The following is a 17,288-nucleotide window of genomic DNA, read 5'->3' on the forward strand; positions in this document are numbered from 1 at the left end:
TTAAACTAAACTTATTATAGTCTAACCAAGTGAAAAATAAACTCTCGACATCTTTCTCTGAATCCAGAGTAATTTAATAATAAGGTTGCGCACCCTTTGGCAACTCCTATAGGTTAGGATGACCTCTCGTTGCTTCTGCCTTTGTATCTCCACTACTGGGCCTGGCACCCACTAACGAGACCTCAATAAATGTTGAAACCAGTATGGGTAGTGGCCCTTGCCTTAATGCATAGCATTACACATATCCGCAAGGAGATATGCTTTGCATTATGGGAGATACTGAGATAGTAGTAATGAGATCTTTCTCCACCTTTGCAACGAGGTGCCTGGGGTTGCACTACCTTTCCCCAGTCCTGAAGGTACTTTCAGGTGCAAACTTTGTTTACTCACACTTGGATAAAGGATTAAACTAAACTTATTATTAGCAGCTGTGTAGTTCTCTCCATTTAGCATGTTATAGGTTTGGGTGTGGAACAGGTACCCCCCCCCCCCCAGGTATTTTAGCCCTTCTCCTGAGTAGTTGCATTTAATGGAAGCATCAGTTCTGGATTTCCATTCGCCTGTCCACAAGTCATTGCTTTTTTTTTTTTTTTCTCTCAAAACTTTTGCTTTTGTATGCATCATAAATGACTTTCGTTTCTACTTGTTTCTTATCGTGATTGTGGTCTACTATCTAGAAGAAGCCAAATCATCCACTCTCACCAGAATATGGCTTATTCTAGATAGTAGGCTGCTATTTAATTTTAACTAGGAAGGGTTCTATGGCTAATGTGTGCAATATTCCTGACAGGACAGTCTTGTTTTATCTCACACTAGGACAAAATATAAATGAGGCAGCTGTTTACTTTCAAGCAGAACTGTATTTCCTTGTATATTAAATTGTCTATGTGATGTAAGGGCCATATCTGTGTGATCACAATGCTTCAAAAGGTACTCATATTCAATTCTGTCAAAAGTTTTTTCTTTGTCAAGGTTTTTCTTTGTTTTTCTTTTTTCTTTTTCTTTGTTTTTTCCTTTGAGTATTGGCAATGTGGATAGGATCCCTCATAAATGTAGGTTGTAATGTATTGAGTGCCTGGCATAAAATAGGTCTGGTAGTGGCCAATAACATCAGGCAAGGTTGCCTTCAGTCATTTTGCAAAAGCTGTTGAAATGATTTTGAAGTCAACATTAATTAGAGATATCTGCTGGTTTGAGGCTGCATTGTAATTAATAAGTGAATTTAGAGCTCATGTAAAATTGGTGATTTTCGCTTGGAAAATTAGTGTTTTATAGCATTATAGTATTTAGTGTAGATTTTCATGTTTTTAGTGTATTTATTTATTTTATAACATATTTTTATTAAGATATTGCAGTATTAAGTATAGTTTAGAATGATGCCAAAAAATGCACAAGAAATGTAATGCTAAGAAGAGCAGCCAAATCAAGAACAAGAAGGCCTGACCTGCTAAGGAGGTATTGAAGATATTGACAAGGTTACTGAAAATGAATTAACCTCCGAAATAGCAAAATAAAAGCAAATTATTAGAGAGACAATGTGGAATTATAGAAAGTCGAGAGGCATATGAATGAACATTAGGAGGAAAAGAAAATTAAGCAGCAAATAAGAAACAACAAAGCACAGAAACAGGTAGGTCAGTGAGTAATGAAAATCAGTTAAGTAATGTTGTTTGTAAAAAGGATATTATTTGGTATAGTGACTCTATCATAAAACATGTTGTTGATGAGCGGATTATAACTTGAGTTTTCCAGGAGGAAAAATTAAAAATATAACGCAAGCAATTCATAAACAAAAAAGAAAAGTAAATGAGATCGTAATTGTAGTAAGTACTAACAACTTAACTAGTGATAAGTTCAATATAGAGAGGACATGAAATGGTTGTTGGAAAAGGTGAGAATGAAGAGTAAGAAAATGAAAATAGTAAGCATACTACCCTGATACAATAAAAATGAATTAAGGACTATGATGGCAAATGATTCAATGCATAGGTTGTGTAGAAGGAATAGATGCAAGTTTTTGGATGTGTGGAGTGAGTTTGAGGGAAGATTAGACTTGTACAGGAGGGACGGCCTACACCTGAATGCGTTTAGTATCAGGAGTCTTGAATATATAGTAATGCCATTGCACAAGGGTGGTGCAAAGACTGATGTACCCAACTATCGACTAATCAGTATTTCAGGAGTGGTGGTGAAGATTTTGAAAAAATTGATTAGGGCTTGCATTCAGAAATGGTTTGACAGTGAAGCTCTACTTTACAATGAACAGCATGGTTTTCCTAAGGAATGGTCATATTTTAGCAACTTGCTCACATTCTATAATAATGTTACTATTGAACTAGACAAGGGGAATGGATACACCATGATACTTTGCAATTTTGCTAAGGCTTTTCACGGAATATCATGGAAGGCTGTTGCATAAATTGGAGAATATGGGTTTGGATTAAAAAATATTATCATGGATAATATTTTTATAATATAATATAATATAACAAAGATGGTTTCAGAACTGTACAATATGAGTTTTGAGGATCGACTGAGGGAATGTGGACTGCAGAGTTTGGTGGATAGAAGAAGGAGAGGTGATATGATCAAGACTTTTAAACTGTTAAGAGGCAGTTACAGGGTAGACATTGGAGAGTTCTTTCACTTGGTGGAACAGCGGGAAGGAGTGATGACAAGAGGCCATCCCTGAAAGTTACGAAAGGAAACTGTGAGCAAGAGGGTGAGGAGTGGTTTCTTTGCGTGGAGGGTGGTTGAACCTTGGAATGCATTGCCTGAGAGAGTGGTTGGAGTGAGGATGGTTAATGGGTTAAAGGAGTGGTATGGTAGACTTTGTATTTCCTAAAAACGACCTCCCACGATGAGTCTTTTGATTCCATGGAGACCTGGATAATAATAATAAGAGGATGGCTGACTGATATATCAAGAAATGGTATACAGGGGATGTGAATCTGTAAGATTTAAAGAAACTAGTGGTGTACAACAAGGATCAGTCCGTGGTCTTTATTCAATCTGTTCTTGAATGATATTGGGAAGGATTGTGACATATGTGAAAATTATGAGAAATACATTGGTCAAAAAGCTAAGTCAAAAAAATTACATTTTTACCTCTAAATGAAAAAATTTTCATGACTACAGCCAAATGTGAACATAAATTTATTGCCAGCATACTAATGAATTATATTATACAAAAAATGTGTTGTAAATTACATACAAATTAAATTGCAATACGCTTTTGCAAAATATCAAATTTTCTAAGGACATAGTTAAGGAATTAATGTACAGTACTTATAGAAAACTATGCAGAAAGATATTTCACTATGGAATATGTCCACCCTGAACTGTGTGCTCTCACAACATCATACCATGCTTAGCATCAAGTGATTAGGGAACTCTTGAGGCAAACTGGCCCGCCCACCCACCCATCCTTTAAAGCAGCATTTCCCAAACTATGCTCAGTGGAACACCGGTGTTCTGCAGAAAGTGAATAAGTGTTCTGTGAAAAATTATCAAAATTAATATGAGCCTGGAATGGTTTTAAATGCTGTGACAAGTTCAAACATGTTTGAAAATCAGGCGCTCCTCACTTTGCATGTGGATTGTACTATTAAAGTCAGCACACTCTGGCCTTAACTCAGCCACTGGCTAATAGCCGCCTGCTGTTGTCAACATCTCCGAGCATGAGTGAAGTACAGAGATATCTATTCTAGGAAACATGCACTGACAATGAAGGTCAATGCAATGCGATGTGGCCCAGCATGCCTGTAGTGTGTGCTGTTGCATTTTTGCAATGCAATACAGCCTGCTGTGGCGATAGTGTGCACTTAGCTTTACATTCAATATGAGACCGATGATACTAGACTCTAACCAAGGTGTTCCGTTAAAATTTCAGAATTTCATATGACAGAACACTTCACAAGATTTGTGAAGTGTTCTGTCATATGAAAAGTTTGAGAAACACTGCTTTAGAGCAAAAATAAGGCCTTGTTTGTTTTCTGCACGGGAATTTCAAGCAGCAATGCATCTCCCTATAGTGTCCCAAATGTGTGTTCTATGGGGTTGATATTTTGGGTAGCATGCTAACCACATGATTCAATTAATAAGTCTACTGCTCTTGTATGATGTGGTGTGGCACTGTCATCCATAAAAATGAATTCTTTGCCTACAGCACCACAGAACAATCAAACGTGACATTGAAGAGCTTTGTTGCAATATCGTTCACTAGTAACAACATCGTTCACTTGTAGCTTAGTGCATCCATTAAGCATAATATCTCACCACACCATTACCCCAGCACACCCATATCCATCCCTTTAAAAGAACATTCTCAGGATAGTAAGCAGTACCACTCTATTCCAGATCAAGTGTCGTCTAGAATCAGAGGAAAGACTAAAAATGACTGTGATCTATGAAGAGTACATTAGCCCATTGGTGTCTTGTTCAATGTTTATGGATACAACACCACTGAAGACATGCTCTACAATGAGCTGTGGATAAAGAGAATGCAGACTTCAGGCATATCGGCCTACTTCTTGCAGAGGTCTTGCCAGAGTTTGTTGAGATATCTGTGTACTTGTGCTTGAATGGAGCCGACTTGCAAGTTGACTGGATGTGGTAGGTCAATTATGTTTTGCCATTATAACCAAAAATCTCTCTTCATGCTCCATTGGTAGGGTGAGGGCAACCTGTTAGCAAAAAACATGAACACATTCCATTGGTTTGAAATGCTGCCCAGAGTTGGATACAGCGCTGTGTTGTATTTTCTAAACTCTCTGGTAATATCAGTAATACTGCTGCATCCTTTTTCAAGCTTGCCAATAATTCTTCCCTGTGTGAAATGCTCTAGATGATGTCTTTGAGACATTACAAGACATCCAAGTTTGCAACTTTATTCCTTAATGAAAAGAGCTTCCTTCAAACACAATTCACTTAGCATAGCCTTTTCAGGAGTATACAGTTGCATAGCAATATTTTTCATTTGTATGTAGGTGTGTTGTATATGCTAAAAATTGCTAAACCTTTGAGCTTGCTTCATATAATGCAGATATGCACTTGAGACCATGACACATGGAATGTCATAGTTATTTCTAAATAGTAAGCATGTGAACAAACTGATGATGATTTGATGATGCATATACAGTAGTATATTTAAATTTTGCTGAGGCCAGCTACAGATTGCCATGTGGAAAGTTGGTTACTAAACTGGAATTGGATGGAATTATATACCAGATTAATGAGTTGAATGCTGCTATTCTCATATACAACTTGCTGTTATCTACCTGACAGCTAATAACAGCAAGTTGTGTATGAGAATAGCAGCATCCTGGAGGCAGAAAGTCACTAGTGGTGTACTACAGGGACTTATAGTAGTGCTGCTGTGTTTAACTTCTATGTTAATGATATTGAGGGAGGTTTAAATAGAGATGTGCACTTGTTTGCAGATAATGCAAAACTGGAGAAACATGAGGAGTAAAGCAAAGATCATTAGACAGAAATTAATAGATGGTGTGAGTGGGTTTGCAGCTACTAGTTCCATGTTGCAAGGTGCAAGAATTGGATGCAGAGTAGTTGGTTGGGAAATTTTAAAAGGATTTAAGATTAGTAGAGGATAGGGACTTTACATTTAAGGATCACCTAGCCAGTATTGCGAGAACATCACAATAGATTATGGCAGTGATCAGGGATTGACAAATTATGCCAAACTCTACTCACCATGAAAAACATTTACTCGCCACAAATCCCTTCCCATTCTTTTAATATGTTCCATTAAGTCAATGGGAGTTCTATAAAGTGATTTGTGATGTTATATCTGTTTTTTTCTTAAAAATGATTTTGTTTAGAAAATCATATTTTTCAAATAAAAATATTCTGTTTTGTCCAGTCTGGCTGCAGCTGCTCACCAGCTAAAATCTACTCACAATGGGTGAGTGGGCAAGCATATTTGGGGAGCCTTGGCAATGATCATGAGGAACTTGACATGTAAAAATAAAGAGTAGTTACGAGTGCAGAATATAATGCTAGTTCAAGTCAATTATGGATGGATTAGTGTGTGAGAATCTGGTTTCCTGGTTTTTAAGGGAATGAGAATATATTGGCAAGGTCCCAGAGAAGCTGAAGTGATGTTGGGTCTCTTCCAAGAGACTTTATATGAAGACAGACTAAGTAAATGATGCAAAGCCTTGTGAATAAGAGGAGCAGGTTAGTTGAAAGGATATGTGGAAAAGAGTTTTCTTTGAATGGATGAATGGACAAAAAGAGAGAGGGATAGAACAAGAGACAGACCCTTCAAGCAATATTAGAAGGATGTGAGTAGGATGTCTAATTTAATAATAATAATAAAAACTAAGTTAAGTGGATAATAAATCCCTCATTATTTTAAAGCTGGATACGAAACTCGGAGATCGAAATTTAAGAGTTTCATGCCAAAGAACTATCGGCGAGTGCAAGCGTAAGTCAACATCTGGGTAGTACAACACTAGGGCAACTCGGAGCAAAGGTGGAGCAAGATCCGTCACTATCCTTAATATTTTCTCATAATGTAAAACACAGCTCCTAGGAGATGTATTACTGGTCTACATTATCAGGTCACTACCCAGACCGGTTTCGACTTTTATTGAGGTCTCATCAGTGAGTAGGTAGACCTGGAATACCAAGGTTTAAGTGAACCGAACTTACATATACCCCCTACTAACGAATTGCCAGACCGGTGTACCCATATATTATTATTACTACGATAAAGATACTTTAGGTAACGATACTTTTGTCATAATAATAAAAACTATGATATGTGTTTTGTTTGGTTTTTTAAATGCTTACATTTCAGAATAAGATAACTATGAAACCTTCAAATTATGTTAAATGAAATATTTCTTGTTTTTGCCCATATATAATGAAATTCTTCACCTTGTTTTTCTACTTCTCAGAATATAACACTTTATTTTCATTTCGATGATTATGAAGTGGAATAAAATGATAGGCATTAATATTTCTTACAATATTCACTTTTAGATATTTCCTTCATTTTTATGCAGGTTTGAAAATAATGTAGTACCTCGTTGGCATTTTAAAGATTTCATGCATTCCTTCATGATAGTATTTAGAGTTTTATGTGGAGAATGGATTGAATCAATGTGGGATTGTATGCTAGTTGCTGGTTGGCCATGTATTCCTTTTTTCTTAGCAACAGTCGTCATTGGTAATTTGGTGGTGAGTATTATCTTTAATTGGTTTTCATTTTTAAATATAATTCATTGTAGTAAATATTGTTTCATGAATTTATATACCTAAGAATGTTTGTTTTTATAAAATATCTTCAAAAAAAAAAGCCTTTGCACATAACAGAAATTACAGGGACTTCCCTACTTTCCACAAATGTCAGATGTCAGTGACAAATCATGTGGCAACAAGGCAGTGCATGTTAAAATGGCTGTATTTGTTTTCAGTAATGGAATTGGAGATATGATTTAGACTTTAACTGACTTCAGCAACTAACGTAGGCTGCTATGTTAGCTAGTTCTTACAAATGCAGTACAATTGGAGCATTAGAAGATGTACATACAATGGATGCTCTCAATGAAGAATTAGGGCATCCACAGCTGTAAATATTTTTGCTAGAATCTTATGTAAAAACTACAGACTCACTTTCTGTGGAATGCCTTTTAGGCACAAATCAAACATCACCCTAAACAATGACTGGATTTGACTTGTGTGAACTTGCTGTGATTGAACAATGGACTGCAAAATAATAAATCACAATACATAGTCTCCTGTTTTTTTTTATGTTGTGCCCATACATGAGAGGTTGTTTGATTAGCCTATAGTACATTAGTACCATATATATGTAGTGGGTTTGGAAAGGAGGAACTTGTTTACATTGTATTTGAAAGACTGTATATTGCACTCCTTGGGAAACACAACAGGGGGAAGACTTTCACAATACAGCAGTTGCAAAGATGAAGGAAGAAGAAAAGAAACTTGTTCTTTGTTTGAAGGTGCATGTGAAGGGATGTTGAGCGGCAGCTGCACGTGTTCCAACAAGCTTAGTACTGAGGGAATTATTGATGTTATTTCAGATGAGCATTTCACATGGAAATATTTGTAGAATATACATATTGCAGAAACCAAACATCTGTGTGAAAATGGGAGAAGCGAGTTGGTAAGAGATGGGTCATTAATAAGTCTAATTGCTTTCCTCTGTATTGAGTCAAGCATTTTGAGGGAGCTTTTAGGGGGCCCCACCTCATATGTGAGAGCAGTATTCAATAGTTGAGCAGATTTGTGATTTGTATTAAAAATACATTAGGTATCTTATATCTGAAATCAAAGAGTTTTTAGAAATATAAATCTTTGATATGTGAAGTATTGTATGTCCACACTTCATAGAACCGAGCTTGGCAATGTGTGAAAAGAATAGTCAATTCATGCTGAAGCAGAGAAAGAAATAAAGGAAGTATGAATTGGTCATCAACACGTGAAATCACGTGCTTTATATGTAAATTTTCCAACTGTTGTACAAGCAAAATAGTTGCCACTTTAAGAACTATAATAATAAACACTCATCCCACGAAACGCATTGATTATTCTAATATCGGAATGGATTCTCCTTCTTCTGACATGTGCAGAATTGTTGAAGGGTCTCGCATCTGTGGGCGTACAGTACCTTGATATTACACTACTTGAGAAGTACAAACTCTACCCATAAGCTCAAATGTCTGTATTCCTGGTTGGAATACACAGACATGTTTGTATATGGTAGCTACCAGAGTGTAATCTCGTTACAGTTAATACTGGGGCCCCTTGTTTCAGTGTCTTGAAAAATGACCATTGAACATTATTTTAATTCTGGACCTATGTTCGATATCTCTAATATTGCAGCTCTATATAAATGACCTGGTTATGTATAAAAAGGATGGTACAATATATAGTACTGCAGGTGATGGTATGTCTAGGTTACGGAAAGGCTCAGTGTTCTGAGACTCAGTGAGCCCGAGGCCAAGTCTGATCTAGATGCAAAGTCTGAGACCAAGTGAAGCCTAGATGTAGAGTCCAAGCCCAAGTCTTGAGTATAAAAAAAATTTAAAAACATGATTTTATTTGATGAAAATAATTTTCTTATAATAATATCCATTTAAATATATAATCCATGCTTATTTTAATTAATTATACTCTTACTTATCTTGCTTAATCACAGTATTTTTTTGATCACATGCCATATACATACACACACAAATATAGTAAACCCCATTTTACTTAAATGCCACAAAAAATTTCAAACAAAGAACCTCGATTATCTTTGGGTGAGGATATTATTATCATTAACATCTGACCTCCATGGTGTTAGAGATTCATTGTGGGAGGTACACACTATTGCACACAATGCTCATCCGACTGTGCTTAAAATGATTCCATTTGTCTACATTCATAACACACTCAGTCTGAGTGTGTTATGAATATGTGTCCTCTCCATGCAAAGAACCTGCTCCTCACTCCTCTGCTCACACCCTCTTTATATAGTTTCCAACGATGGCCTTTTGTTCTATCCCCCTCTCCCATTTTATGAAAAATCTCTTCCATAACAATCTGATAACAACCAACCTCATACTCCTCCACATTCCAAAGACCGCAGACAATTTTTGTGAATCTTGTCTGGATGCTTTCCAACATATTCTCATCTCCATGAAAACATGGAATGACAAGATCTGTGCATAATAATCCTTATGAGGCCTGATCAAGGCCTTATGAAATAGCATCATAACCTCTTTATTTCTGCATGTCAGTGTACTTCACATCATTTTCATTATCCGATGTGGTGGCTTCACAACTTGTGCAATGTGGCCCCTGAATTTCAGGTCCTTCTCCACCACCACCACCACCACTCCCATATCTCTCATTTCCTCTACCTCTTTTAAAGTTTCCACACCAATGGTGTATACTTTGCATCCCATCATTGCTTAGCAAATTTCACGCCCACACCTTTAGCAAACTTTGCAACATTGAACTGATAGTGCCACCTACCTGCCTATTCATGTAATCTATTGAAATCCTCCTGTGAGGCCCTAACATCTGCTTGAATCTGCATTGCTGTTCCCAATTTTGTATCATTTGCAAATAGCTGCATATCACTAGTTAACCCATCCTAATATCACTAATATACAAACTGAACAACATTGGTCCCAAAACTGACCTCCCCCCCCTATGGTACACCACTGGTGACCTTCCTCTTATGGGACTGAAATTTTATTATTATATGACACATCCAGGGAGTTCAAAGACTCATCGAGTGAGGGCACCTACAACTCTCCATCTCCACCACTCAATCCACTAACTACAGCAAAACGCATCATCCACAGCCATGACATCTACTGTCCACTGCCACCACTAGTATTTTCACAAACATTCATAAACATCCATGCCCACAGCGGATCCGAACCCGCAACCCTTTGGCTGGAGAGAGTGGATACACTAACCACTCGGCCAACCAAGCTGGCAAATGAAAATAATCATAAGATCATGAAACATATAATCAGATCATCAAAACTATTTATGCTTGTCACAAGAAGCATATCCTAAACTTTTCAGTGATGTTTAGGAAAGAAGTATATAAAGTGAAAACAAAAACAGTTTATTTTAATGCATTTGACAATGGTGAAGCATGTATATAAACCATTGAAGATTTGCCTTGCTTGAAAGGAGATATGTTCAAACATATTTTAAAATTTATATTTTGTTACTGAAAGGCTTGTTCATTTGTGTTATTTCATTCTAATAAGTATTATTCTTTACTATTTTTGTAATTTATTTTTATAATGCTGTATTCTTCAAAAATTAAAAATAATGATGATGAGATATATGCAACTAGAAGGATAAAAATTCCATCTACAAACTACTATCATGCATGTCATGTGTGTGTGTGTGTGTGTGTGTGTGTGTGTGTGTGTGCGCGCGCGCACGCATTAGTGCACCCAGGGGGGGGACAAAGGGGCCCTGGTCTCCTCCAAAAGAAAAAGGAAAAAACACTAGAAAAATTTCTAAAAATCTTTCCCTAATTAAAATTCATTTTTTTTAAAAAAATTTATGTTGTGCCATGCCTTCTATTTCTATGCTATTTATGAATTAGCGGTCACATAAGGGGGGAATACCCTATAGCACTCTGGAATCCTGGCCGCTGTGAATGCAAAGTGAACGAAGTAGTGCTTGGGCGCTACTTCATTTGCTCCGAGCCAGGCCAGAGGAGATCACGCATATCATGTGTTGGCAATCACTGCAGATGCTCAATCAGATCCTCCCCCCCAAGATTAAATATTGAGTGCTCGGCCCCCTCTGAGATTAAATCCTGAGTGTGCCACTGTGTGTGTATGTGTAGTTCCACAAAAGTATACTAAAAGAAATTAAATGTAGTTTCATGAAAGTGCAGATACATAGCCAAAACTAAAATCTCAGGTGTAATATAAATTATGTTAAAAGTAGTGCTGGTGTATGTTCTTTTTAATCTCTTACTTAGACAACATGTTAGTAACTAAACCTTCTAAATTCCTAAAGCAGCTAGGAGATGTATCTAGAAAATGTGGTTTTTATGCTGTCTTCCTCTCCTCTCTCTCTCTCTCTCTCTCTCTCTCATGAGAGGCTAACTAGTAATAATGAATGGTGTTGAGTGTGAGAGGAAATGGAAACATCCAATTCTTGTGGATACTTCTCTTCATTATACAGTATATGTATACTAAAACTCTATTTAATCCTCTTGGCTAATTTTCTAGTATTTTCATATGCCATTTATTAATTACTAATTACTGTGAGTTGCATAACATCTAATTACAAAAGAAAGTGAGTTAGCCAGTCTCATATGGAATTGCCAAAGTTTATTCTCCCCTAAACTAGAAGTCTTGAAAAGCTTAGTGAAGTGTGAAGAGAGAGAATGGGCAAACCTGGGAAAATGGAATGAGAGAAAGTTGAGAGAGTATAGAAGCAGGGGGAAAAGCGATGAAAGAAAAGTTGATGATAAGTGAGAGAGCAAAGAGGGAGAGTGTTGGGGAGAGAGAGAGAGTGTATGAGGGATGCAAGTGAACAATGAATTATGGATGTGTGAAGAGAATGATATATGGAGATTCAATAATTTGTGACATGCAGAACAGAATGTTAGAGGAGTGCTTTTCTGGAGGAACATTAGAGAACATGTCTGTGGCAATAAGGTGAAGTGAGAAAAGTTAATGAGATGATAATTATGTTTGGTACAAATGATGTGAGAGGAAGTGTGAATTGGGTGGCAAGAGATTTGAGGTTAATGTTAGGAACTGTGCAGTAGAAAAGTGTGAGAAGGAAGATTGTGAGTGTATTGTTCAGATATGATAATGCAGAATTGAGAAGAGCAGTAAAATGACACAATAGTGAGAATGTGTAAAAAGAGAGTCTGGAATATGTGGATGCTTCAATTGCATTGAGGATAGAAGAGAACTGTATGAAAAAAAAAATGGACCTGCACAACATAAAGAGACTGTTGTTCTCAGGGAAAATGAGACTGTTAGGGTTGAGAAATTAGAGTGGCCAGAGTTCATAGTATATACGTGGCCTCTTGTGGAGATAATCACTTCAGAGATAGGCAAATGTATGGTACACTGTACAGTCAACTGGTGTCTGGAGGGAATAATGATAGGTATGGAAACATTGAACTATCTCTTTTCAAATACCTACCTGAAATATCAGGCATAAAGCGAATGAATTGGTTGCATTGCGAGCCTCATTGAAAGCCCTTCTAAAGATTATTGGAAACAGTGAAACATGGGTGATAGAAGATGATGTCCTGACAGGAATAAAGTAGAAGGGTATAGCATACTTTGATAGGATAGGAAGGGCAAACAGGGTGGCGGAGTGTTACTTGTGATAAGTGGAGAGTTTTGTTTTGTCTTCTCATAGTGAAAAATTTGGAAGAAATGGTGCTAATAGTTTTGAAAGTGTATAGTGTGATGGAGGTGGACACAACAAGATATTTAAATGATCACGAAGGGTGATGAGTAGGAAAAGTTCAAGTTCAAGCAGATCAGTAGTAGTATAAATTATCATAGCAATAAAGATATGGTGAATATAAAGCAAAAGAAGTATATAAAATGATCAGAAACATCAACAAAAATGGAGTTCCAAAGCAGAGAACCATAAATAATGAAAATGGTGAAATCTTGATGAACTCAGAAGAAATAGAAGAGAGAGAGATGGACAAGATACTGCTCAGAATTATGTAAGATACAGGGAGATAGTGAGATCCAAAAGAAGTTGATGACTTGAAGTGATATCACCACCAAGCAAACAGGGAGAAACAGATATACTGGGGGATAAAATTGTAAAAGCAGTAAAACATCTGAAAAACCATAAAAGCCCTAAGAACGATGAGATCACTGGAGACATGTTGAAATATGGTGGCAAGGTGATAATAGACAAACTGTACTTATTTTTTAGTAAGGCATGAGAGGAAGGCAAAACACCACCAGAATGGACACGATCAATCCTAATACCCATTCACAAATATGGAAGCAAAATGGACTGAAAAAATTACAGAACAATAGCTCTAATGATTCATGTGGGAAAAGTACTTAGGATGATATTATTATTATTATTATTATTATTATTATGTGACATCTTCAGGGATGTCCAAGGGACTCATCGAGGGAGGGCACCTACTCTACAACTCTCTGTCTCCACTACTCAATCCACCAACTACAACGAACCACAACTACCATCATCACCATCTACACCAACGCCATCTGCTGCCCACCACCACCACTACTACTGTTTTCACAGACAATCACAAACATCCATACTCACAGTGTGACATCTTCAGGGATGTCCAAGGGACTCATCGAGGGAGGGCACCTACTCTACAACTCTCTGTCTCCACTACTCAATCCACCAACTACAACGAACCACAACTACCATCATCACCATCTACACCAACGCCATCTGCTGCCCACCACCACCACTACTACTGTTTTCACAGACAATCACAAACATCCATACTCACAGTGGGATTCAAACCCACAGTCTTTTGGCTGGAGAGCTGATACACTAACCACTTGGCCAACCAACCAGGCCAGTATATTAATGGAAAGAATAAGGAAACTAATGGAACACAATGTGGAAGATGAGCAAGCAGGATTTAGAAGAAGCTGGAAAACTCTAGACCAAATATTAATGTTAAGATTAATTATGGAGAAAGCTGTGAGAAACTGTGCAGAAATAAAAAGATGGTTCCAGATGTTTCCTTGTAACGTGCCATGATACAAGGAAACCTGATATCCCCCCCCCCCAGGAATCTTTATCATGCTTTTGGAAAGAACAATGGATGGCATAAAGGATAATATGGTATTGCACAAAAAGAAACATTGCTGAACTTTGACATCCCCTTCAGTACATGCGCTATGAGATATGCTGTTCGACTGCATGCACATTAATAGAAAAGCATGTGTAGAGTCTATGCCATTACATTAAGCTGCAGCAATGGTGTTTACATTGAAAGAAATGACGTTTATTGTTGAGCATTATTTTCATTCATATGGAATTGGTAGAGAAAATGGTCCAAGCCTACAACATGTTTGTGAGCAGTTTGTTGTCTTTCTGTACATGTGCTCCAGCAATAATGTCATCATTGCCTTAGTCGAGAGGTTCCAACATACTGGGAGTGTTCTGCTGCAATGCAAAGGGAGACCACAAACTGTTAGCACAAATGAGAATCACAGGCAGGTGCTGGAGCAAGTGTTATAGTCTCTGAAATACAGTGAACACCAAACAGTGGTAAAATTTGGGATAATGAGGCCTCAGAGAATTCTTAAAGAGCTGGGTGCCTTTTCTTATGTCATTCAGGTGGGTCAGTGTTTAACAGCAATGGATTATGCTGCACAGCAGGAATACTGTGCATGCATGATGGCCAATGTCTATGAAGATCCGACCTGCCTCCATAACGTCTGGTTCTCAGATGAATCACATTTCTCTCTAAGAGCAGTCATGTAAACATATGAACGTACAGGCCTCCTGGTGTCTCAAGACCTGAATTTGTCCAAGAGAAATCTCTTCACAGTGAGATGGTCGCCGCATGGAGTGCAGTTTCTGGCCATGGCATAATTGGGCCTTACTTCATTAAGAGAGTGAGGAGGGTGGTATAACCTTGACCTTTAATAGCAAACACTACATTGATAATGTGTTGATTCTGTTCACCCAGGATTTGCATAGGATGTATCATGCAGAAAACATTCCATATTCCATTTCATGCACAGGTATTCCAACAGAACGAAGCAACTTGTCACACATCATGTGGTTCTAGAGCTCATTTATCAGAACACTTCCCTGGGAGGCTCATTCCAAGGTTCACAGAATTTCCATACCCTTCATGTTCTCTGATCTCGCATTACTTGATGCCTTTGTTGGGCTATGTTGAAGGAATTTATATTCCATCATGAACTGGTTTCAAACCATGATGAACTAAAGGATAAAATTACATGATATCTCCAGTAGATGTCTCAACCCTTGTTCTCCAAGATGACAGAGAACCTTCAGATGTGTACAAAACCTGTATTCCATTTCAAACATGTAATCTACCGTCGTTAATGCTTTATCCGACCAATATTCTACTAATAGTTGTAGATGTACACATCATGTGTAAACATATTTTTTTTGTTAATAAGCAAGTTTACTCCATAACATATATCACTGTAGTTATTCCGTATTGTTTTGCACCATACTGTATAAGAGAAATTTGAATTCAAGGTACAAAAATAAACAACTTGCGATTTGCAAATGACTGTCATTATTGAATAAGATGAAGAGGAACTAGAAAGAACAGTGCTGAAGTTAAGTGAAGAAGGAGATTATTAATGAAACAAAAAAATGATATTTGGAGAGAAGAGGATGAAAAAAGCAAGCAAATAAAGGTCAATGGACAAGAGCTGAAAGATGTTAGGAATCTCGCATACCTAAGAATCAATATGATGTATGATTTAGACTGTAACAAAGAGATGAGATCTAAGGTAGCAATAGCTAAAGTAAATTTACAGGCAGTGGAGAAGTTATCATTATTATTACCAAAAGACCCAATGGAATCAAAGACTCATCTAGGAGGTCCTTTTATCAAACACACAGCTCATCATACCGTGCTTTAAACACACTCAAATTCTGTGCAGACACCACACTCTCAGGTAAGGGATTCCAATCATTCACAACTCTGCATGAAAAAAACCTGCTTCTCACTCCCCCTACTCACACCCTCCTTATACACCTTCCAGGGATGACCTCTGGTTCTCCCCCTGATCTCCCACTATTTTCTGTAGAACCTCTCCAGCATTGATCCAATAACAACCCCTTAATAACTTGTAGGTCTCTATCATATCTCTCCTCCTCCACCTGTCCACTAGACTCTGCAAGTTGCATCTTCTCAATCTTTCCTCATACTCAACATTCCAGAGGTCAGAAACTACCATAGTCAGATGCCTCTGGACCCTCTCCAACATCTCTTCATCTTTCTGAAAACCAGGTGACCAAATCTGGGCACAATAGTCTATGTGTGGCCTAATCAAAGCCTTATACCAGAGCTTTCCAAACTGTGTGTCAGCTGCAGTGTGAAGGCATGTTGCGCGAACATAAAGCGTTAAACAGAATAATCGCTGAAAATTTCCACAGCAGAATCCATTTCGCAAAGTACTGGTACGACTTTTAGTTAGCACCATTAAAGAAGATATTTGGTCACCTGCTCGTAATCCCCTCCCTGAGTCTATACCGACTTAAATGCAACTATCACCATCAGTTTCGTTTTCGTTGGGGTTTTCTATAGTTCATTCAAGTATGAGTGACAGTAAATGTAAACAGAACTAAATTGTGCAGAGTCGCAGTAAGGAGTCTCAAAAATACTTTACTTTAAACAGAATGTAATTGCAAGATGTTTTACGTTCTATAATTTAAATTTCACTTTCAAAATTATATATACAAACTATCGTTTAATTATTTTTAACCTTTAAGAATATTTCATATCAATATATTTCGATAAATAATGGAGAATAAATGCAGCCAAATTCATCCCTGTGGTTTTATTATCATTCGACCAATAAAAATAAACCACCCCACTTATTCATACAAATGTTATTATTGATGTTTATTCTAACTGCAACGTGAATAAACGAAGAGCTGGTGTTTTTATTTTATGTTTAGTTACTGTTAAAGGTTTAGAATAAATTCGTACAGTTTTATTTATCAAATTGGTGTTGAATTACCCGTAAAATGGATAAGTTTCTAATTAATAAAAGAAAAGCTGAAGGTGA

At 37.2% G+C, this 17,288-nt stretch overlaps 1 protein-coding gene across 1 annotated transcript in view; it reads left to right on the top strand.

Annotated features, from left to right (window-relative positions):
- LOC150099804 (sodium channel protein para-like) overlaps positions 1-17,288 on the top strand; it is a 1,646,355-nt gene that overhangs the window by 968,845 nt on the left and 660,222 nt on the right. The window contains exon 21 of the mRNA XM_090403494.1: positions 7,032-7,206. Coding sequence (XP_090259620.1) covers positions 7,032-7,206 — 175 coding nt within the window. The remainder of the gene's footprint in view (positions 1-7,031; positions 7,207-17,288) is intronic.

The sequence above is a fragment of the Typopeltis vanoorti genome, chromosome 14 (assembly GCF_054136105.1).
Source record: "Typopeltis vanoorti isolate ZY-2024b chromosome 14, IOZ_Tvanoo_1.0, whole genome shotgun sequence".
Lineage (NCBI taxonomy): Eukaryota > Metazoa > Arthropoda > Arachnida > Uropygi > Thelyphonidae > Typopeltis > Typopeltis vanoorti.